General features: G+C 40.8%; 1 protein-coding gene across 4 annotated transcripts in view; it reads right to left on the bottom strand.

Moving 5' to 3' along the window:
• ADGRA3 (adhesion G protein-coupled receptor A3) overlaps positions 1–25094 on the bottom strand; it is a 103175-nt gene that overhangs the window by 30709 nt on the left and 47372 nt on the right. For 3 of the 4 annotated variants that reach the window (XM_061585419.1, XM_061585417.1, XM_061585416.1), the window contains 9 exons: positions 18544–18745; positions 16724–16873; positions 14231–14392; positions 13762–13965; positions 11959–12172; positions 11587–11795; positions 9660–9775; positions 7867–7990; positions 4893–5038 (listed from right to left, as the gene is read on the bottom strand). In XM_061585419.1, the coding sequence (XP_061441403.1) occupies positions 4893–5038; positions 7867–7990; positions 9660–9775; positions 11587–11795; positions 11959–12172; positions 13762–13965; positions 14231–14392; positions 16724–16873; positions 18544–18745 (1527 nt within the window). Of the gene's footprint in view, positions 1–1126; positions 1200–4892; positions 5039–7866; positions 7991–9659; positions 9776–11586; positions 11796–11958; positions 12173–13761; positions 13966–14230; positions 14393–16723; positions 16874–18543; positions 18746–25094 lie in introns of all 4 variants that reach the window. The other variant, XM_061585418.1, reaches the window with a different exon arrangement.

Below are 25094 nucleotides of genomic sequence, written 5' to 3' on the forward strand. Positions count from 1 at the left end.
GAGATGTAGGGCAGATTCTCTGCCTGAACTAGCTTTCTCAGGAAGGGAGTCTAAGGAACTGAGGCAAATAGCGGTAACAAGAGATAACGTTCTAGCCCTTATTTACAAAAAACTGACAAATTTCTGGATCTGGATCGTATTCACTTGCGAGTTCTTAAAGAACTCAAATGTGAAATTGCTAATCTTCTTTCAAAATACAAAACTTGTCCTAAGATCAGCCTCTATACCTGAGGATTGTAAAGTGGCCAATGTAAGCACTATTTTTAAAATGGGTTCCACAGGGGATTCAGGTATTACAGGCTGGTTAACTTAACATCAGTTCTGGGAAAACTGGTAGAAAGCACTGTTAGAGATAGAATTACAAAGTTTATAGAAGAACAAGTCTTGCTGAAGCAGAACCAGGATGGCTTTCACAAGGGTCAAGTCCTGTTTTACTCACCTTTTACAGTTCTTTTGAGAGTGTCAAGAAGCATATTGATAGAGGCAATCCAACTGATGTTGTGTATTTAGACTTTTAAAAAGCTTTGGACACAGTAAGCATAACAGTTATGGAGTAAGAGGAAAGGCCCTCTTATGGATCAGTAACTGCTTAACAAACAAAAAGTTGACAGTGAGAATAAATGGACAGTTCTTCCACTGGAGGGATACAGAAAGTGGAGTCCTACAAGGATTGCTACTGAGTCCTGTGCTTTTTAACTTGTTCATTAGTGATTTAGAGTTAGGCTTGAGCAGTGAGTTAGCCACATTTGCTGCTATATGAAATCATACAAGGGGATTAAAACAAAAAGAACTCCAGAAGGATGTCTCGAAACTGGTAAATGGGCAGTAAAATGGCAAATGCAGTTCAGTGCAAGCAAGCGTAAAGTATGTATTGGGTCAAACAAATTCAAAATTTCACACATATATAAAGGGAGTCTAATCTGGTAATTCGCCAGCAACAGGACCTTGGGGTTGAGGTGGTTAACTTGATGTGCAGGAGCTGTGCAAAAGGTGAATGCCATGCTAAAAGAGCATTAGGAAAGGGACTGAAAATAAAACTAACAATACCATAATGCTGTTATTCAAATCTATGGTGACAGCATAGAATCAGAACTTGGAATTCTATACATCGTTCTGATCACCTCACCTTAAAAGGATACTGAGTTGGAAAAGGTTCAGAAAACGGCAACCAAAATGACCAAGGTGTTGGAGCAGCTTCCCTATGGGGGAAAAGTTACATCCTTTGGTGCTTTTTAATTTAGAGGAAAGGCAAAGAAGGAAGGACATGATGACACTGTATAAGTTTGTGCATGGTGTGGAAAAAGTGGACAGAGAGGTTTTGTCTCTCTTTCCAATACTAAAAGTCAAGGCCATTGAATGAAGCTGAATGTTGGAAGATGCAAGACAAAGAAAAGAAAGGCCCTGTGTGTACGCTTCCCATAGGCATCTGGTTGGCCACTATGAGAAAAGGATGATGGACTAGATAGGCTTTTAGCAGGGTTCTTATGGCGATAGCTCATGATGTTCAATAGATCAATATTCTGAACACTCATTTCAGAATCTGGAGAGCGTTGGCACCCATACCAACGTTTTTCATGACAACATTCTCTTTGTGCATTCAGTGAGAATCAGGTATAATTATACAGTGATTAGATGAAAGACCAAAATGAAAAGGGCACTGAAAGGGCTCAGAATGGTTGGGATCCAATCAGTTCCTAATGGCTTCTACTTGAAAAGAATAATGTTTAGCAAAGATTCATGCCCCAAAACTGAGAAAGAAGTAGTACAATTCTGTACTAACACATCAACTGGCTATTTGATGAAGTATGTGAAGTACAACAAAAAAAACACCCACCAGCAACATTTCCTGCACAATTCCTGCCAAAATAAATGGAAGGTCTATTCACAGGACATAGACGCTGCCTTACTTTAGGGCAGACTATTTGGACTGCCAATTTCAGGGATTCTCAGTGTGGTGCCTGCAGGTGCAAACGTTCCCACAGAGATAGTCCCTAGTGCCTGAAAGGTGACCTATCCCTGCAGAATTTAGCCTGGAAGAAGCATTCTACTGTAGCTATGCAAGCAATATTCTGGATTTTGCTTCTTTTGCTTTCATGTCGTTTTAGACAAGCAAAGAGAAAAATATTTTGTATGACCAGTGGGATTTATAAAGTTCAATTCACTTTTGGAAAAAGTTGATCAGTTTCTGCCACCTTGTGGACAAAACCAGCTTAACTTAATTTAATGGACAATGGATAGAACAGCTGTACGGAATAACACACATACATTCTGAACCCCTGGCAGAAGCAGTTTGGAACAAGAAAAACAAGCTGGGAAAGATTTAAATGTTTCCTCCCTCACTACGTTTCTGTCCTATACATCTTCTCTTGAAGCAGCTGTTTGTTTTTTCACAGGTATACAAAATGCAGGTAGCCCCTCATTAAGCACATGTGGCAAAAACACCAGCAACACATGCTGTACGTAGGTTTCCTACATATTGTGAGATCCAGGTAGGAAAATCATCTTGCAGGGACAGGTCCTAATTAATACAAATATGTCAGTGTTGTGGGAGCTGTTGTAAAGTTTGACTGAAGTGTTTATTTGGAAAAGATGCATACAATTACTACTTTGTCAGGGAAATAGTTCCCAAATTTTAAAAACTGTACTGGGGAAAAATATCAGTGGACCCTTGTAGCATTTTTAGCATGGCTAGGAAATATTTCTATATACATCATCAAATAAAGTGCCAAATAATTTCTTCTAATTAATTTTTAGTGTGATTTTCAATCCAACCAACAGAGGCTGTTTTGGGAACATTTTTTTGTATAAATTACACTTTGAACCATTTTGAAACCACCAAGAGTGCCAGTTAAGGCCGAGAGCAACCAAGTATTCATGCACATATACATACACCCCTTGTATCCTGGAAAAATAATTATTTTCCTGTCTGCCAGTAACCCCGCCTCATTTTCCAAACTAGTGTAAGAAGGGGAAGTCTCAGGCATATATGGCATATCCCAATTTCAGAAATATCTCTCTCTGACACTGGAAATTTTCTTTTCCCAGTTCTGAGACTGTCTGGAATTCCTTCAGCCCAACAGCTCTTCCCATCAGTACCTTTGCTTGCTCTGAACTAGAGCAGCGCTGGCCACTGTTTTAAGAGGCTGACCAGGTAACAAAGTTTCAAGAGAAAAATGTGTCATTAGAATGTGATACATTATGTGCGTTACCATACTTCTATCTGCTGGGACCTTGCCTCAGATCGTCCATGCACTAGTCAGACTGTGAGCAACTTTAAAAACGGTTCGGAAACTGTCGCTGACACAGACCAGTTACTCAAGTGCTGGTGGGTGGTAGGCGGTCAGGTCATGTGACACTGATTATCATACCAGATGTGCTAGTTGCTGGAGCATTTCCGAGCCCAGTGTAAAATCCTGGTTTTAATATTTAAAGTTGTAATGGTTTGGTTCCAAGGTATCTGAAGGATTGCCTCCATCCATACTAGCCTACCCATGCTCTGAGATCAGCAAGAGGTATCCTCTTTAGGTGATCACCTCCAGAACAATTAGGTTAACAAAACATGAGGAAAAGGGCCTTTTTTACAGTTGCCCCACATCTCTGGTATGCTTTAACAGCTGGGCTGCAATGGGTCCTATCACTTTCACATGTTTAGGAAAGCCCTGAAGACTCATGTTTTTGTTCTTCTGCTCTTTTTAGACATGTTCTTTTGATGGTTTTTGTTGTAGTTAGTACTGCACTTTACTATTTTGGGGGCTTGATGTTTGTTGGCTTATTTTTACTGGCTTTTATTGTTGCAGTTGCATTATATTGTATTTAAATTGTATGCTGCTTAAGAGGTTTTTCTTCTCTTAAGGGAAGCATAAAAATACCTTAAGTAAATAAAAGATCTGATCTTTACTCCAGTCAATTAGTTCCAAGGGTCTAGTCCAGGACCTAGACTTAATGCAGAGGACACATTGTGAGAGACAGAGCACAGGATGGAAAATGCCTTCTCCCAGAAGAGCTGTTTGAATCTTTCATAATCTGAGGCCCTCCTCTATCCCCCCCATCCGAAATTAGGTGGGTGGTGACTGTGGATAGCACCTTTTTGGTTATGGCATCTCAATGCCAGACAAAGGAGCGTTCCCGGGACGTTCAGAGTCCCTTCATCTCTGGCTGCAATTAGACTTCAAAGAAATTTAGTAGTTGGGGGAGAGGGTAATCTCTCTGGGGATGCAGCTGGGAAGGAAAGGTTAACATTTGTCTCCTTGGCTGCACTCTCTATGAAGATCACTCTCCCCCATTAGAGCTGAAAGAAGGTATAGAAAGTAATTGCTGGAGGAGAGGAAGAGTGAAACTGTGTAGTGCATGGTGGCAATGCATGCATGGTGCCCACAACCATTTCTCTGGTTTGCAAATGTGCTCCTGTCCCCAAAAGGTTGGCAACCCCAGTTTAGCATGTAACGGAAGTTGGCATGATTAGCTTTATCTGTTCTGCTTTCATTTTACAGCTTTACTTCAACTGCTGCTTTCACTGCCTTATACTTGTTGTGTATTATATCTTTCCTGTTTTTATTTATTTATTGTATGCTGGCCTGGAATAGAGATCTTCTAAATAAATAACAATAAACTCCATTCATTTCCGAATCATATACATGGCAAGGAAAAACTAAGCCTAAAATAGTTCCTTATGCTGCTTGAACTCACCTTCAACACCACCATTGGAAGCTCGAGCTATTTTTTAATAAGTTATATAAAACAAAACCTCCTTCCCTCATCAATTTGGCACCTATGGAGGTGCTCTAACCATGGTAGCAATTTTTATGTTTCTCAGTCTTCTACCAGTATTCACCTAGTACTTGTTGAATTCTATTCAAAGCAGGCACATTATAAAGCTGAACAATATTTCTTACCTAAGCATTGGCCTAGGAGGTGGGGGTGGTTCATCAGGATCTTGACACCTCTTTACCTTTCTAGTGACTTGCTTATAGATGTTTCTAGAAGTCACTCCCATCCACAGTAATGTGGCAAGTGTAGAATAGTGCAGGATTATCCCAACCTGGAAAGCAGGCATTAAGACAATAAGACATTCATCTAAGAGATGCAGGGTCTATTGTGCACTTCATATGCTTAACACACACAGTCACTTTGCTACTTATTTCACAACCTACTTACTTACTCAAGGCAGTATCTACTTGCTTAATTACTGTAAGTTCATTTTTAACTCACGATTGGGCAACTTTTTTTGGTAAAGAATAGGCAATAAACTAGTAACCAAGAAAGACAACTCCACAGCCTGCTTATTAAGAAAACAGTCTCTTCAAAATATAACATTTAAATCTCCAAGAAATGTACATTTGGCTGAAATGCTAGTTTCTGAGAGGCCCCCTAAACATTTAACTGTTAATGGATCATTTGGTATATGTTGCTGTTATGTGCTTTCAAGTCGATTATGACTTATGGCGACCCTATGAGTCAGCAACCTCCAAGAGCATCTGTCATGAACCACCCTGTTCAGATCTTGTAAGTTCAGGTCTGTGGCTTCCTTGATGGAATCAATCCATCTCTTGTTTGGGCTTCCTCTTTTTCTACTCCCTTCTGTTTTTCCCAGCATTATTGTCTTTTCTAGTGAATCATGTCTTCTCAGTAGGTGTCCAAAGTATGATAACCTCAGTTTCATCATTTTAGCTTCTAGTGATAGTTCTGGTTTAATTTGTTCTAACACTCAATTATTTGTCTTTTTCGCAGTTCATGGTATCCGCAAAGCTCTCCTCCAACACCACATTTCAAATGAGTGGATTTTTCTCTTTTCCTGATATATATCTGCTTCAAACTATGCCTTTATCTTTTTATAGGCATAAAGAGGCAGCCTCCCAAGTAGAAATGTGTTCCGCACTACAAGTATCAGAGTACAAGATACCTGTATGTCATGTCAATTGTAAAGGGTACATATTAAATAGTTAATTATATTTGTATATTGCTTCACACAAACAAGGGCCTGATTCTTTCCAGGATCCCGCTTTTTAATGATTTTGGGCCAAACTACATGGTACAACTAAGCGTATGTAACAGCAGAATGATTTTGGGGTGTGTACGTGTGCGAAAAAAACAGCTGTCAGAGGAAGCTACTGAAGCAAAGGGCTAAACCCTTTCCCCAACTCTCTTTTCTCTGTCCTAGATCACACAGCCTGGTGGTCTCACCACCAGAGTTCCAAATGCATCTACCCTTATCAAGCACGCAGTTCAAACTCCAAGGCTGGTGGAAAAGTGCTGGGGATAGGGGTTGTTTGGAGCAATGCAACAGCAGACAGGAAAAGTGTTTTTAAAAAACCCTCCACTGCCGTTTTTCTGTTCTCAATAAGACTCTCAGAAAGCAGCATTTCATCTACAGCACTATCCAGGCTACTATTACACATATTTGCATGTAATGTGTGGTTTTCTTGTTATGAGTAATCTCACAATGACATAATGCAAATGCCAAGTTACATAATCACTCTCCTCATCTTTCATGGTAAGAATCTTCCCCAGATATCCATGCAGGGGAGCTTTGCCAAAGTTGGTAATTGTATTATTTTAGGACATGCGAGACTTATATTGATATGGGTGGGCAAGTGGATTACTACCATCTGTGGATTAATTTACAAGATTGTGTTTGCATATCTGCACCAAAGTACAGATTACTGCATGAAGAATTCCTGAAGCCACTTACCTGGAATGCTAATGGGCATGCTTTCTGACTGGATTATACTCTACATAAGTGGCTTTCAATTAGTGATTTTTGTATGGATTAAACTCTAGATCAGTGGAATGGTGACCTGAAGGACCCAAGGGCTCTTTAATCTCAGAAATGACAAATAAAACACCTTGACAACGGCTTCCCCTACAATGTGCAGGAACAGAAAGTGCTGGGTGTACTCTTGTGAGGCGTTGACATGGCTGTGCACCCTTGAACATGTTACCAAAGTCTCTTTAGTGCTCTGGAATTCTTTGGCAGAGAAATCTATATTGAAACATGTTGTTACACTTGACCCAGAAACGGCAATTAGTGTAGAATGCTGCAGCCAGATTGCTGATGGGGGTGAATAACACCTCCGGTTAGAGATCTGCACTGGTTGCTAATCTGTTACCTGGCTAAGCTCAAGGTGTTACTATTAGCTTATAAAGCCCTTAACAGCTTGGGATCACTTTATTTGCAAGACTGCTTTATCCCATATGTGCCTACTTGAGCACTTCTCTCTGTGGAACAGACACTGATACAGGTGTCACATAATACTCGTTCTGCACTTGTAAGAAATTGCTCTTTTAGTGTGGCAGCATCTACTCTTTGGAACTTCCTATCTATTAACATCAAGGCAGTGCCCGCGCTGTATTCCTTTTGGGCACCCGCTTAAAACTTTTCTGTTTAGGCAAGCCTTTCCAGACACATAGATGTTGATCTTTTTAATCTTTTTAGTTAGTTACTGTTTTCATTATTTTACATGCTTTTAACTGTCTGATTGATAATTTTAATGTTTTTTGTAAACCGTTTGGAGGTCTTTACATTTAAGCGGCATATAAATTGTGTTAAATGAATGAATGCTTCTCTGAGGGAAGAAAACTGAAAAACCACTGGTCTGGATAATAGCATTACTCAATTAAGAAGTAAGACTTAAAATATACTCTGAACCATAAAATATACTCTGAACACAAAATTCCAGAAACGCACTTTTCTGGTTTTGTTTCTGGTTTAGCAGTTTCCTATATGATGACAATAGGTAATGGTCACAATTTAATATTTCTCCATGGGAAAGAGTCCACGAACCTTTGACAAAATCATGCCCCCCCCCAACCCTGAGCTCTTTTAATACCATTTCTTTTATTACAGATCTGAACACACTTTTCACTTACTGCTTGGCAGACGCTAGCATTCTTGCTCTGGGTGATACCTCCAACAAACATCACGCATGTCAGGAAAATATGAAAGCTGAGGTTAACTAACATATGCCAACTTTTAAGGCTGATCCTGATGACACTGTTAAAAAACAAAAGCATAGCAGTTCTTCATTCAAATGCCAAAATGTTGTTTAATAACATTGCATATATTTTTAACCAGAATCATGCAAGTCCCATCAATTAAAACAGAATTTAGCAACGCTAACTATTCAGTGCCAAACCATAGAATGACTTCTCAAGGATAGGAATCTGGGGGAAGGAAATGTAACTCCATGCTCTGGTAACTTCCAGACTGGATTATTGCAATGTGCTCTATGTGGGACTACTCTTGAAGATGACTCAGAAACTTCAGCTGCAACAGCTAGATTACTGGTTGGGGTTGCTTTTAGAACTCATATAACCCATTCCAAAACAGTTGCTTTGGTAGCCAGGCCCAATTCAAGGTGCTCATGTTAGCGTTTAAAACTCCTAATTACGTATAATCTAAATATTTGAGAGACCATCTCCTTCCCTACAGACCCTCTTAGGTGTTAAAATGAGCATAGGGGGCCTTCTTGGTAGTTCTGTAACCACCAGAGGTTCAGGTGGTGATGGCCTGGGAGAAGGCTTTCTCTGTGGCAGCCCCTAAGTTGTGGAATTCCCTCCCAACAGAGGTGTCTGGCACCTTCACTGTACGGTTTTTGGTGAATGCTAAAAACACACTCTTTACCCTGGCCTTTAGCGTATGAAATTATGTTTTTAGGACTCACCCTATTCCTGTGAATGTACTACTTGTTTTTAATAGTCAATTCTAAATTTCTGTAACCTGCCCTGGGACCTACTGGTGAAGGGTGGGCAATAAATGTAACAACCATAGCTGGAGATAATATTAATAGTCAAATCAGTATTTTTTAAATGCTTTTTCATTCATGGAATGCTTTCTACATCAGTCATTTCTATTCTGCCTTATCAACCAACGTGAATAAACAGCACCCTAAATGCAGCTAACACTACTTTACATCTGCACATAACAGCAGATTAGTAATAGCGGGCAAGTGTCTTTCAGGAAAGCTTGCTATCTCATCAAGATCTCTCGACGTTTCCAACGCCTCCCCCCCAAGCTATTCAGACATATTGGGCTAACATTATTAGAACTGTAGCAGATATCAGAGGATTTGCAATTCCTATGTAAACCTAGAAATTGTTTGCAACAGTAAACTGTTTTGCTTCAGTTCTGTTGAGACATACGGCAACAAGCTGTCCCACTAATATATACAATATTTAATGGTGGCCCAGATCTTAGTAGTTTTCTGTAAGTACATTATTTAAAGTAACAGATGGCCCATTTTGTTTTTCTTAGGGGATATGCACCAGCAATAGAAACAACTCATTTAAGTGTGGCTTGTAATAACAGGTAACCCAGGTAAACCCAGAAAGAGTGGTGTCCCTTAAGATTACTGAAGCTACACTTGAAGGGCTACAATATGCTCCAGATTAACAAGTTGAAATATATCACAGATAAGAATGAATCTGGACCAGATTCTACTGTTATAGATATGAACTTACGAAAAGGTGGTTGATAGGAATGTCATTCAGTGATCCAACTATTGATACCTTGAAGCCAAGTATGTGACATGACTTTACATGCTAATTTAAAATGAATATACATTTCCAGGGCAGAACTGCCACTATGTACGAATAGCAACCTAAATTTTACTAAATACTTGGTTTTATCCAACTAGTACAGTATACATTAAAAATTATGATACCTGTGGTAATATATGTAGCTAACTTTGATCATCAAGAGGCACATCAGCAGAATCACAGCAGAGGCATAGATAACTGGATGCAGGAGGTCAGCTGACTGGGCATATCCTGTCAAATCCTGACGGACAGACAATGCACATAATTAATCTAACCTATGCCTCCGTTTAGTGTGAGGATTATAATCAGATTGCTCATAACAGCTCCCAAAAATTACTTTAGAAGAACAGCAAAACATTTCGGCATAGTCAAAACAAAACTCTTCCCACTTGAGTTTTAGCTTTAATAAAGTGTGCTAGCTCCTCCTGCAGTTCTCAGTGCCAGCCCTTAGTCAGAAGTCCTTAAAAGGGGGAAATAGTTGTGGTAACTGAAGACTGGATCATAATGCAGATAGACAGGAGAATTATTAAGGCTGTATGAGCGACTTAGCACAATGGTGAAATTTATAATGCTAACAATGGAGGGATTGTGACACTCTCCTAAAATGAACTAGGTTAACATTCTTGCTAAACTCCATTCATATCAATGGATCCTTGTGTGAGAGAAGGTAGCATGTTTATTTTTGTTCCTCAAGGAGGCACAGTTATATATTTTTCTTGAAACTGATTCCCTCTTTAAATATAATCTGAACAGTAGATAATGATTCAGTTTTTTGCAAGTAGGTTATGCCTTTGTATTATATAGAAGGATCAGATGTAATTACAAGAATCAAAGAATAAGAATGTTCAGTTCTGGAATTATACTGATTAACTTTTAAAAATACCTAACACCACTATGTTTTATTTTATCTTTTCCCACATAAGGGCTTCACAGACAAAAATCTATTATCCATAAACTTTGAGACCCTCTGACAATGAATATCCAAAGGCACAATATATAGTTCATGATCATACTTTAATGAAATTGGATGCTTATAAACTACTTGAAATTAGGTTTTTTTTCAGTTGTTTGTTTACAATATTTTATCAGTGTCCAAGCAGTTTTACAGTTCTTCTCTTCTTTATTATCATAAATATTAAGACTGATGGCCACTTCGTAAATAATTTGCTGTAAGTAAATGGCCTTCAAATATTTTTAGTAACCCACCTGCCCACACATACTTATGTTAATTAATTGTAGCACAGATTGTCTGAAGGAGAAAGTGGCAGGGGAAACCTCTTCCAATTTACAAAGCCTGGGCCATGTTTTGCCCATGAACATCTCAAGGAATTTGAAGCTAGATCTCTCATACCCAAACCCAATACTCTGCTTACAGCACTACAGTGACCCCTTCCTTTAGCAAGAGCACAAACGTGTATTATATACAGAAATGATCAGAGAGAAAAGTAGCATCACTTAAGCATCCCTCTACCGTGCATGGATACAGCTCCAGCTGAGAATCCCCACGCTTTCCTGTAGCTACCAACTGCCATTGCTAATGCTATCAGAGGGAGAGGAAGCAGCCCCTTCATTGTGCTCAGATTCAGATCCTTGACTTGTTGAATTACTGCCTATCTACATACGTGAAGAACTTTGGAGATTAGAAAGTCAAGACAGTCTGACCATATCTGAAAGGGAATGCTATTCAAATTCCAAAATCTTTTCATCATTAAAACAAAAGTTTCAGATTGAAGCAGTAGCCCATCCAAAGCAGGTGGTGGACCCAGGGTGTGCGAAGGTATAACTGAGAACAAGTTTAGTGGATAGGCACAGCAGTGGATGGATAAAAGAAAGATCACTGGCATATGGGACTGGAAATACAACAAGCAGGTGGTACTGAAAATAATTGGGAAGCAAAATGTTTCTGCTACATATATGAAGCTAATTATCTTTTGTAAGCTGCCTTGGGAGGGCTGTTTTGAAAGGAGGCATATAACTACTTTAAACAAATAAAGGTTTGATATAAAAATATATTCATCACATAAATTTGGGTAAAATGATTGGCTCACATACCATCAAGACTGCATAGTTACTGAGTGAGTAGCACTGTATAGTAGTGACGTTTTCATCTGAAGACAGAATGTGGCATCCATCAGATTTCCATCCTCCTTGCCCATTCAGCAAATCAAAGTCCCACTGCACTGCAACAGCATCTGCTCCATGTGCAATGCGCCGCAATGTAACATTAATAGGAGTATGTTGATGGGGTAGTCTTAAGCCATCTTGTTTGGTTATAAAGAAATAGAGAAAAAGGAATCCTCTCTTTATATATGCTAATCAAAGTAATGATATTTTAAGAGTCAAAACACAGATATAGGAGATGCCACTTTCTAAGAAAGCAGCACTCGGCTGATCTTGCGGACGATGTAATTGCTAAGAACAAACCTATTTTGGTGAGGATAACAGGTGTGACCACAGTGAGGCGTTTTCTATCAGCGGCTAAAATTGTTGAATTTCCTGTTGCTGGGAAAAGTTTCCCATTGCGGAATGCAATCAGTTGAAGCTTGTAGACAGTGTCATCAGCTGGTCTGATTTCTCTTTTGTGCTTTTGTGCAAAAAGGGCAGGTGGCAGTTGTATAGAGGCCTCCACAATAGTGTTCTACAAAACAAACAAGCAGTGTTAATGCTGAAACAAAAGACAATGCTTCCTATGTGCCATTTCTGTTTTAATACGCTGCTTCCTCCCTCCATCAGTACTGAGTTTCCTTTCCTCAGCATTGGATCAGTGGTGACTGGCAAAACCCCTTACCCTCATGAGGAATGACTTCCATGAGGTTCGTTTGCCATGTACCAAGATCACATTCACACCATACATTTATTCCACTTTAAACAGTTATGGCTTCCCCCAAAGAATCATGGGAAGAGTGAAGGGTGCTGAGAGTTGTTAGGAGACCCCTAACCCCCTCATAGAGCTACAATCCGCAGAGTTTTTTGGGAAGAGGGACTGACTGTTAACAACTCTTGGTACCCTTCAGAACTTACCCTTCCCAGGATTCTTTGGGGGAAGCCGTGACTGTTTAAAGTGGAATAAATGTATGGTGTGAATGTGAATACGGCCTAAGTAAAAGCTACCAGTTTGACACTGAATCCTCCTGAGCACATGGAGATTTTTTTTTTCTTGAAAGAGTGGTCACAGCAGAAAGGACTTTGGTTGGGAGGAAATGGTTGGGAGGAAATGGTTAACAAAAAGGGCTAACAAGAATTCATGGGCAGTACCTAGGAAATGAGGGATACCTTAGGACTTTTTTTTTTTTTTTTGCTTCCGTGTGTCTGAATATCCAAGAATCAGAGCCTGGCATTTTCAACCAACTATGGTTAAAACAAATTATGGCTTATAATTATGTGACCAATATGTATAAGTACACCTATTTCCAAGAATCCAGCATAATACATAAATGCATACTTTCATAAATACTTCTTCATATATCACTTAATTTTTGGAATATGCTACCGCAGTGCAGAAAATGGCCATTAGCTTAGGTGACTTTAAAAAAAGGAATTCTAAAAGTTCATGGAAGATTGGTCTACCGGTGTTTATCATCCACAAGAGCAGTTCCATATGCAAAGGCAGTATATATCCAAATATTAAATACTGGAAATGCTCATCACCTGTTCATGTTCATGACCTGCCTGAGTAATTTCAGTCTGGCTGACTGCTGTTGGAAAATGAATGCTGGACATATTGGACACTGTCAATTAAGTTAAGACTTCTTGGCTTTTTAATTCTCCCTTAAAATATACTTTTTACATAATCTTAAAGTAGGGCTGAGAAAGACTTCTGCCTGAAACCCTCAAGAGTCACCGCTAGTCAATGTAGACGCAATACTGAGTCAGACAGACCAATAGCCTGACTTAGCAATATAGGAAGCTGCCAAATACCTTCATCTATACAAAACAATTTCTTTAACATTAGCTTTGCAAGTATCAAACACCCATTTTGTATATCCAGAAGAATTAAGTGATCAAGATACTCCTGTCCTGCACACTTCAACCTGCAGAGGGGAAAAACTTCCTCCATGAAGAAAATTAGCCTGTTAAGGGGAATGGGTTCAGCCTAGCCTCCTCCCAGACATAGTTAGTGTACTTTCTGTTGTTGCATGAAACAGTGTATTCTAAATAAAGCTTTTCTGCTGAATGTATAATACCTCAAACACACACACATACATTTGTGTATGTACACTCTCTCACCTTAAGTGCCAGGCTTGACAATGTATTTGAGACATTGCACTTAAAGCCCAGTTGCTTATCAAGGCTTCCATCCAGATCTCTTCGTCCATAATCAGGAAGTCCTGTGCGGTCTGTTGCAGCCACTTTTTGGAACACAGTGCAGGTCATCCCAGTGAAGCCAGATCCTTTTATTACATAAGCTTCCACGGCAATATTTGGAGAATACTGTAGAAATAAAACAAAAATGCTGTGCTACAGAAGCAAAAATTGGCCTTCAGACAATATATAAACATCTGAAAAGTGTGTTTAAAAATTGGTACAATGACTGGCTAAAACAATGCCTTTTCAAAATTCCAAATGTTCTGGCCCATCCTGGATGAACACCTCCCACTAAAAATGGAATTTGATGGATTTTTTAAAAAGAAAAGAAAAATGCCAGTATTAAAATAAAGCAAAGCGTCTCAATGAATAAAAAAATGTCAGTTCCTACCGTTGAGTAAACCTGAGCTCCATTAGCTAATCGGTACGTAGCAATCTTTTGCAAGCACTGTACAATTCTAGTACAAGCTTTAGCTTCCCTTTGTGCCATCCACAAAATACGTTCATCAGCTAGCATTATATTACTTGCAATATCAACCATCACGTCACCAAGCTAACAGAGGAAAGAGATCAGAAGGGTTGACATATGTGCTTATGTACCCTTTTCAAATAGTTTTTAAAAATACACATTTTGTTCTCCCTGCCCAGCAATACATTCCAAATCTTATTACATTTTTAATCCTACCCTTCCTTGAAGCAGCTCAGTACATGGTTCCTCCCTCCCCCAGAAACCTATTGATTTAGAAATGATTGTTAAGTAGCAGGGACAACTAATAACATTTATTTAAATTTATAAGTTACAGTGTAACAAGTCATCTTGGGGTTGAGAGTTTGTATCTTTGTTCTGTTTAAGATAGATTACATACATCTAAATGTCAATTTCTATGCCACACAAATTTCTATTTTTCATGGCTGTGTTTTATGTTTTCCCCTCTTTCATCAGAGACATTTTCACAGTATTCTTCCCCCACTTCCCCTCAATATATAAAAGTTCTTATGTGCACAGTTAGTTCTTCTCGTATGAAAGAACAGGCTTTTGCCCCCATGTATGTTTTTTCATATTACTTGTTTTTCACTGATAATTTGAACTAAGACAGCAACTTCCATTGTGTTCCTGTCTCACTTCTTAATAAAGACATGAAAGAACATTTGTGTTTTTAGAAATAGAACCAGGAATTTAAGACAGTCTGATGTATATGCTTATTTTGTTTGTTTAGTTTTTCTATTACATAGGCAAACGGTGAGAAAGAAACTTTTAAAATCAATTTTCTTCTTATATTGCAATCGAAATAAATTTAAAAACATATGGCCTGATCCTAGTGAAATATGAAAGCCTGAGGGGAGGAGTTGAACAGGATGCTAGAGTATCAAGTGGTAGGATTTCAATACTCCATATAGTTTCTTGATCCCCTCTCACGGGCTAATACAAGAGTAAATCATCAAAAATAAACTTCTGCCTATTTATTTTTTTTAAAATCCCACCTGCTAAAACTTTCATTCCCACTTCCAAAATCAAGTTTTCCCAGTACCCAGAAAATTTGGTTATGGTCAGGATGGAAAAACCACATGAAAACTCCTACTTGGATTCAGAGCATTATGAATGGAAAGGTGTTTACAAAAGGGGACTTTATCACCTACCCTCCACCCTCTGTGCAACTACCTATGCCCCTCCAGCAGAGGACTGGGGACTCCTTCTGAATAGTGTAAAATGAGGCTTGGGAAATGGCTAGGAGAGGTGGGCAATGGGCAAATATGGCACAGGGATCTTGCACAAGCCCAGACCTCTAGAAAGGATTTTTGCAGGCAGTTGTAAAGGGTGGAGGAAGGGATGAGAAAATTCCCTCTTGGGCTTCCTTCTGCTCATGGTATTCAAGAGTCAAATCCCTATAAATGCCACCCTGAACTTCCAGGAAGGCTAAAAAGTATAATGAATAAATCTAACATGTGCTTCCTAAAACACTCAAGACACACATATACAGAAATGTGCTGAGGAATTAGCATCTGCCCTTTGCATTTCACAATGTTTACTGCAATAAACACCTGTGTAGTCACAACAAATCTTGTCACAAAAAGTGAGCAATGGATAATGTTGCCATATAGTTTTAGGTTCCAATTTTACCTAGAAATACTCTATCAGAACTAGTGGATGCAGCAAGAGCAATTCATTAAACTTCATTTTCATTCCCAGTATAAAAGTTCAGTATATTAAACAGAAAGCTAGCATATTTTATTTTTTATGGCTGAGGAAAGCAAGATATAACTAAGCAGGATTTCACCAAGCAATGTTAAAAATGCATTGTCTATTACCACATTTACATTACCATGACAAACACTGCTCATGAATTTCTGTCTGGCACTTTTATAGCTTTTATTGCCTTCAAGCACTGGCAGGACAGTGTCAGATTGTGTCAATCTGGACCTCATACATCATTGCAGGAAAAACAACATCCTTATAAATTAAACGGTGTAATCCATAGCCTACACATATTTTAGGTCACATTAAATCAGTCACTTAATAAACTACTTGGATTGTTCCACAGAGTCTCTCACATTGTAATACTACAGAGCTCTTGCCAGTATAGTTTTAAACATTTATTCCTGGAGCTTTTAAATTTGATTTCTTGAGCTCGTTTTAATTTGATTGCAGACATTCAGTGCACTGTGGTCTCATCATTCCAATGCATCTAAATGCAAAGACCAATAAAGTTCAACAGTGAAACAGAAAGCTTCTTACCACAGGCACATATTTACCCTTAAAGGCTAGTCAATGAGTACTCTCTAATTTAGTTCGTATCTATAAGTAGAGGATTTCAAAGAAAATGGTTGGAAATTAACTTCAGCCAGGGCATTTTAAAAGGGGTAACTTGAACAAAAAAATAATTACCTCTTTGTACTTCTCAGCAAACCTTCCAAATTTTTCTATCATTTCGGCCACAAAAATAACATCCATTTTGTCAGAAAAGTTTGCTGCTTCGACTGTATAAGCTAACAATTGTCGAGCTGTTGCTACAGCGTTAGTAAGGTTCAGGGGCATCTGTATAGAGCACAATCATTGTGTCAATTACATAACCAAGAAAAATCAAAGCTGACAATTCATTCATGAATTTCAAAGTGTACTGACTTGCAAAAAGAGCAATCCTATTGTTTGGGGTGCACCTGTGGTGGGGGGAGAATCTATGGAAGAAAAGCTGCTGCATCCAAACTACCAGCTAGTTACAGCAGGGGTGATAGGCAGCTTTTCCTCTCTCCAGTCCTATTTCTGATAAAGCACATGCTTTACATGTAAAAGATTCTAAGTTCAATCCCTAACATCTCCAGGTGGGACAAAGAAAGACCACTGCCCAAAACTCTGGAGAGCCGAGGCCAGTCAAAGTAGGCATCGTGGAGCCAGATGGAACAAGAATCAGACGGTGTTTAAGGCAGCTTCCTGTGTTCCTATTACTGCAATGGGAGGAGATTAATGACACCAGCTCCAGGGTTGGCATGGTTTCAAAGTCTGTTTAGAGGTACATTGGGGAACAAGGTGCCTTAGGATCATGCAGCTCTATGGCCTCCCCAATAAGCCCCATTTTGACTCGCATCACTAATAGAACACTGCCAGTGGGACATCTATGCCCACAGAATTTTCTGGCAGAATCAGAGCTTGGAAAAGTTATTTTTTTGAACTACAACTCCCATCAGCCCAATCCAGTGGCCATGCTGTCCCATAGGTGAGCTTCCTTTTGGCCAACTGCAGGATTGCAGCCTAAGTCTACCTTAGGAAAAATATAAGTAAGCAAACAAAATTTGATTTCCTAAAATCTCAGAAAGAGGAAGGGTATCACCTCCCTTGCCACAGGGCCATCCAGCACTAATCCCCCTGTGGGAAAGATAATCGGATGTTAGCCGCTGCTTAAGTGGGTAGTCTTTTAAGTGTGAGGATCTTGGTGTATATTTTGTATATATTTACAAATATTGTGTGTCACTTTGAGGAATATAGTTTGAAAAATGAGACATAAAACCTAATAAACAAATTCAAAACTGATCCTAGAGAGTAAGATATAAGAAACAAAGAACCTGAATTTTAAAACCAACTTCTAATAGTTTATTGCACAAAGATACAATCTTATATGTTATGTTGAACTTCTCTCCAAGCAGCGGGGGTGACGGGACGGGACCCTTTTGCTACTTCATTCAGTTGTCTATAAGTAAACCTTTAATGTTCAATAAGAAAATATAATTAGAATAAGTATTTCCACCCTGTTATGATCTAATACTGGGCCAGGCTGGCTTAAGGGAAATGCAGTTCTGAACCTAAGAATTTAGTTACCGAGTCAACAAGTACTTAGCTATCCCAGGCATACTTACACATAAGGAAAGCCAAAAAAGCTGCACACTCAGTTTTTAGACCTATCTTTCCCACTGCAGCCACCTAATCTGAAAATCTGCTCTTGAAAATCAAATACCCTTAATGGGCAGAATTTGATCAAGGGACTGCACCCAGAAGAAGACATGAGCAGCCTATCCAATCACACACAGAATTTACTTAGGTGCACAACAGGGACAATTAGGATCCTAGCATAAAGCATAACCCTTTAAAGGATCAACATGTAATCTTCTCTGAAGGACAATTCTTCTTGGTGGAAGAACAAAGATAGCATGAAAAGTCTTCAAGATTTTATTTGTAAACAATTTCACATAAGATTGGGAGAAAGCATGAGTAACCTGATTAAACATATACAGGACTCGCGTGGCATCATTTGCATATTGGCAGCGAGAGTAATCCTCTTCAGCCCAGAATCCTCCCCTATCACATCTACGCCAAGCTCTCTTCTCATCCTGAGAGTTGCCTGTATATATTCCACTGCCAGCTGAGTAACGAGTGCACAGCAGGTATGAAGTAATACCTGCCAACGTTCGAGGCCACCTAAAGAATTGAAGGCAAAACATCAGACAAATTTTCATGGCTGCGTCAAAAAACACACACAAGTAAACATAAGAAATAAGGATTACACAACAAAACGAGAGACACTTCAAATCTACATATATGCAAAATACAGAAAAGATCAACTTGGCTAGCCCTTAGCGTTGTTATGCTCCATGAATGTTAATGTTGCAATCATTTTTAATCTCAACATCCTATTGTTTTAGTCTCTCTCACAATTGGGCAAATGGGGGGAGGGAATTATACACCAAATCACTAGAGAAGTTACATGCAACTTTCCCAAAAGAATTTGTTCAGTGTTATGGAAATACTGAGAAACTATGTCCACTGTGGAATACTTGGCAACATATCTATGTACTAGAAGTCAGCAACTGGACCAAAAGAACTCCCTGAGTGATCTTCTCTCTTCCCCCAATTGCCACACCAAAAGAAGGGAAGTGTGCATGGCAATGGGACTTGGTATGCCATTTTGAGGATTGGGGCACAAGGTCTTGGACCAAAGTAGTTCTTCAACAAGGTGAGCTGCCAGCTATAGGTATATACTTTTCTCATTCATGGGAAACATTTAAAACTTTTTTCAGATGGTCAGAACCAGTCCACAAAGAAGGATCAGAAAAACAAAAATGGGCCCTAAAGATCATCATTATTTGTATGCCGCCTTTCTATAGTAATCTATGCTCAAGGCAGCTCACAATATGAAGAAAAAGTTACATAATTCACTGTTACAAAACAAAATTCAAATAGGCAAAAAGTTAATGAAAACATCTTATTAAGAAATATACAATTATTAAAGATGGTACTTTAAATGTTCTAACTGATTCACAGGCCATTGGTCAGAGAGGCAACTCACTTGCTTGAAAAATCAAAGTGCTTTTTAAGCTTTGAAAGCATTTTAAGGAAGAGCACCCCATGTTTGTTAGGGAGACTTGCCTGCAGCCTCAAGAAGAGTGTGTGTATGTGACTATGCATGCATGGTGTTCTGAGTAGTGAAAATGGGCAGCCAGGTACCTTCATTTTGAGTTAAAAGTATTTATTAAAAATGTTTAAAAATGTTCATAGTACATTGCAACTTTCAATAAGAAAGAGCAAAAGGTTACATAAAGTTTTTATGGTTTCCTAGGATTAAGGAGAAGTTTAAAGTGACAAATTTACAGATCTAGTCTGGTGGGAAGGCACCACGGCAGGCTGGAGCTGAGGTCCACTACACTGGAGAACCACGGTCTCCATGGCCAATGTGGAGCCACCACTATCATCTGGGCCTGGAGAACTCTGATTCTGCAGAGCAGTTTGGACAGTAGAGGTAAAGGCGGGAAGGCATAGAGGAGTCCCTGAGGCCAGGGGGCTGACAGAGCGCCTATGTCTTGGGTCTGTGGATCCCAGTGTTGTGCCATGAACTGGTCCAACTGGGCATTCACCGATGAGATAAACAGGTCCATGCATGGAAGCCCCCACTTCCGAGTGATCTCTAGGAGCATGTCCCGGTGAAGGGCCCACTCTCCCTGATGGACTTGTTCCCAGCTCAGCCAATCGGCTTGTGTATTCAGGATCCCCTGCACATGTATGGCTGAAATGAATGCCAGGTACCTTTCTGCCCACTGGAAAAGCAGATTGGTCTCCTCCTGAGGACAGCCTGATTTCATGCCCCCTTGTCTGCAGACATGTGATTTGGCTGCACGTGTCTGATAAATAAAAGGTAAGAACACTTGCAGTGCTAGTCAGATTGCTCTTAGCTCCAACCAGCTGATTGACTTGCACCGCTCCTACGCTGACCACTTCCCCTGTGCGATGTTGGAGCAACAGGTTGCTCCCAAGCCATACATGCTAGCTTCTGTGATGACTATCAAAATTTTTGGGGCTCTGAAGGCAAGGCCTCTCTCCAGAAGAGGCAAATGTCCCCACCACTGGAGAGACTCCCCACATGCCTTGGGAGGGTGATGTGCTAGTTCTGGTGTGAGGCGATCTGGTCCCGATAAGGAAGTAGCAGCCACTCCAGGGCTCTTAAGTGGAAGCATGCCCATGGCACCAAGTCGAGTTCCATGAGAGGAGCCTGTCTGCCTTGCAGGCGTGTGTGCAGCTGGTGCAAAGGCTTGTCTGTGCATTTGGAGGACAGGAAGAGCTTGGTCTGAGCTGTGTCGATGACCACTCCCAGATGTTGAAGAAGCTGGGTAGGGATCAGATGGCTCTTGTCCCTGTTGATGATGAAGCCGTGGTCCTCCAGACACTGGATGGTCGTCTCGAGATCCCGTTGCGCCACTGTCACTGAGGAAGGCCTCACCAGGTCATCCAGGTAAGGGTATATGTGGACTCCCTGAATGCAAAGGTGTACCACTACTGCTACCATGATTTTGGTGAATGCCTGTGAGGCCGAAAGGCATGGGCCTGTGTTGGTACTGGTGGTGGACGTGCACAAAGTGGAGGAAGTGTCTGTGCTGCTGGAGAATGGGGACATGCAGGTACGCCTCTGTGAGATCTATAGATTCCAAGAAGTCCCCTGGTTGAATGGCTTCTGCAATAGACCTGAGCATCTCCATCTTGAACTTCTTTGTCTGCAGGAAGATGTTCAGGAACTTTACATTCAAGATGGCGTTGTAATTGCGATTGCAAATGGGGACTGTAAAGAATACAGAGAAGATTCTTGAGGACCATTGATGCTCTGGTACAGGTCCTATGGTGCCTATCTCAAGGAGGTGAGAAATGGCATCCAGGGTTCTCTGCAGCTTCTCCAGGTGATGCGACGGAGGAGCTGCCCTCCATCTGTCCTGTGGAATGGTGACAAACTCTGGGGAGTATCCGGACTGGATGGTGCTCGGTATCCATTTGTCTGAGGTGGAGGCCGCCCAGGAATGTGCGAAAAAATGGAAGCCTTCCCCCTACCTGGGCTTTTCTGGCACCATCCTTGGCTGTACTTGACATTGGGCTTGGGGTTTTGATTATGTTTGTTGCCTCCCCCACCCCACTGGAGGATGTGGAATGGGTGAACTGGCAGGAGGAATTCCAGGAAGAGTTCCAGGACCCACGGAACTGTTGAGTAGTCCTGTAGGTAGCTGGATAGCCCTTGGGGCAAAAGGAATGTGAAGTCTTCTTATGGGACTTGTCGTCCTTCCTGGGAGAGGAAGGAAGAGCCTTCTTATCCTTGATCTCCACCAGGTGGTGTTCTAGAGACTTGCCAAAAAGTTGACCACCCAAGTAAGGCAGAGCTGCAAGGTTGGCTTTGGAGTGATGGTCCACTTCCCACTGTTTCAGCCAGATATTGTATCTTATTACCATTCCATATCCAAGTACTCTTGCTGAGTACTGCAGGCTGTCCAAGGAGGAATCTGCTAGGAATTCAGCTGTTTTTGCCAATTTGTGCAGCCCCTCCCTGATGTGCCTGGCATCAGGAGGCAGTTCTATTAACAGCGCTTTAGCCCACTTTACCACAGCCTGTACCAGGAAAGAGTTGGCTGCCAAAGCTCTCAGGGCCAATGCGGATGCTTCGTGTGCACTGTGATGTTCCTATATTACTGTATATATGGTAAGTGTTGGTTGTTTAGAAAATACATGGTAAGTAGTGAAAGAGGAGGGGGAGTGAATGGGCAGTAGAATGCTAGATGATTGGCTGAATGTTTAAAATGGCTGAATGTATAAAAGGAAGAGTGTGAGTGGAATCGGGGGGGGGGAGAAGAGAACTGAGTGGGTTGCTTGGTGGGGTTTGAGAGAGTTGTTTTGCCAGGAGAGAGTGAAGAAGGAGGGAGGTGGAGTTCGGATTAGTATTGAGTAAAACCATATGCTTATGTGCCTTAAGAAGAAATCTTGTTAATCTTGTTAGCTTTGTTATCTTTAATAAATACTTAATTTGGTTTACCAAAGGCCTGATCCTTGACTGGGGTTTCACAGACCAGAAAGGAGGGTAAGGTAATGACCAAGGCTGAAGGGGAAGTGTAACAAATGGTGGCAGCGGTGAAGAGAATAACAATACAGTATTCAGAGTCTCTGGGAATACTAGTATTAGGACGTTACTGGTGGTTGCCTAGCAGGGGGATCTGTTGAGATCTGTGCTAGAGCGGGGAGAGAAAAAATAAAAAAGGACAGTCCGGACTGGTGGAGTCCCTGGTGGTGCCTAGTGACAGGCAGTAGCCACGCGCAGGTAGGAACCTGACAGGGAGAGCCAGGGAAGGGCCTCACACGTGGTGGCAGTAGCGGTGGGATACGAACACAGGAGAATACGTCACAGGTGTTGGCTGTAGCAGTGAGATACGAATACTGGAGAATCCCTAACAGTGGTGTGGCAAACAGAAATAAAAAAACAAGATTACTTGTGAGAGTGACTGGCAAAGAGTGTGTGGCAAAGAGTGAGTGACCATGGCTGAATACATAAAAATGGAAAGAGAGGAGCTGGTGGAGAAGTGCATAACATTCAATTTACCTCACGAGGGTAAAGGGGTAGATGAATTGAGGGTAGGACTTATAGGATTTGCAACTGCCCAGCAAAAACAACCTGTCAGGGAAGCGACCCCAGAAAGATACTCAAGCAATCCCGCTTATATAGAGTATTTGAGAGAAAAGTTAAGATGGGAACATGAGTTGGAAACAGATTGAGGAGGGAGGCTGAGGAAAAAGACAAGCAGAGGGAGTTGGAAGCTGAGAGATTGAGGATGGAAGCTGAGGAAAAAGACAAGCAGAGGGAGTTGGAAATTGAGAGATTGAGGATGGAAACTGAGAGAATGAGAGTGGATGCGGAATTACAGGAAGAAAAATTAAAATTGGATAGAGAGAAATTTCACTCTGAGGAGACAAGGAAAGACAGAGATGGAGCAAAAATAAAAATTACTCCAAAGGACTTTGCTGTGTATGGGCCTGGTCAAGATCCTCAAATTTATCTCACAACCTTTGAAAAGGCAGCTCAGTTGTGGGGGCTACCTGAAGATAAATACATGCAGTATTTATCAAATTTGATTAAAGGGGAATTGGCAGAGGTATATCAGTACTTCCCCTCAGACAGGCCAGTAACATATGCTGAATTCAAAGAAGCAGTGTTTAAAAGATTCAGACTGGGGCCTGATTATTTTAGAAAGCTTTTCAAAAACTGCCAGATACAGACAGGGAGGTCTTCATGGAGCTGGGGGCAAAACTGATGGACATATTTGGGAAATGGCTGACAAGTGCAAAAGCTCAGTCTGTGGAGGAGGTGAAAAACCTCATGATATTGGATCAGTTGTACCATCAATTGCCGCCCGAAATAAGGCTCCTGGTCAAAGACCGTTCCCCTACATCGGTACAGGAGGCCGCAGAGATAGCGGATCACTTCGCCTCCAACAGAACTGGCTGGGTGGGGAAAACATCAAGAGAGTTTAAACCCAGACCATATAATGGTGGCAGAAGGGATGTGGTACCACAGCAAGTGAGTCCTCCAGTAAAATCTGAAGGGCACAGGACACCCCAGAGTGGATCTGTGTACCCTAAAAGTGAGGAGAAATTATGCTACAAATGTGGTAGACCGGGACACCTACGTTTTCAATGTGAGGTTGCCAACCCCATTAGTAATCCTGCTCAGACAAGGGCAGTGAAAATAGAGCCTAAGGCTTTAGAAACAGCGAAAAAGGTTCAGTTCTGCCAGATAAACTGGACAGGAGTAACAGACCTTGATTCAAGTCTGAGAGAGGAAGTGAGTGTACAAGGGGCAAATTATTGGGCATTGCTTGATACTGGTGCCGCTCAGACATTACTGAGGCCAGATTTAATAAAATCTGAGGTAATATTACCTCAGGAAACAGTGACTATCCAAGGAGTGAGGGGTCAACCAGAAAGTTTGCCTGTGGCCCTGGTGGAAATGACTTGGAGAGGACGAGAGGGCCGATATAAAGTAGGCATTAATGCCCAGCAACAAGAACCAGTAATACTGGGAAGAGATGTAATGGGCGCCCAAGGAAAGATCTATGTAGTGACCAGACAGCAAATTGGCAGAGAAAAAAGCCATATTAAGGGGGGCTGAAACAAACAGGGTGGAATCTGTTAACCAGCCTCAGGTCACCATAGCAACCACTAGCAGGCCTGCTGAAGGAGACAAACTGTATCATGTGGTCGCTGATAAGAAAGAAGCAGATCAATTCAGGGAAGAGCTGCATAAAGATATAAGTTTGAAGCAGATAAAGGAACAAGCTCTGACCCAACAGATTCCTTTCACTGACAAACTGAGGAATCAAGTTGTGTGTGAGAATGGGATTTTATATAGACTGTGGATGCCTGCTGAGAGAAAGGATGAATGTGAACCAGTGAAGCAATTAATAGTACCTAGCAAATACAGAACCAGATTGCTAGAGGTAGCCCACGATGTCCCATGTGCAGGACATCT

Source organism: Rhineura floridana, chromosome 9 (assembly GCF_030035675.1).
Source record: "Rhineura floridana isolate rRhiFlo1 chromosome 9, rRhiFlo1.hap2, whole genome shotgun sequence".
Lineage (NCBI taxonomy): Eukaryota > Metazoa > Chordata > Lepidosauria > Squamata > Rhineuridae > Rhineura > Rhineura floridana.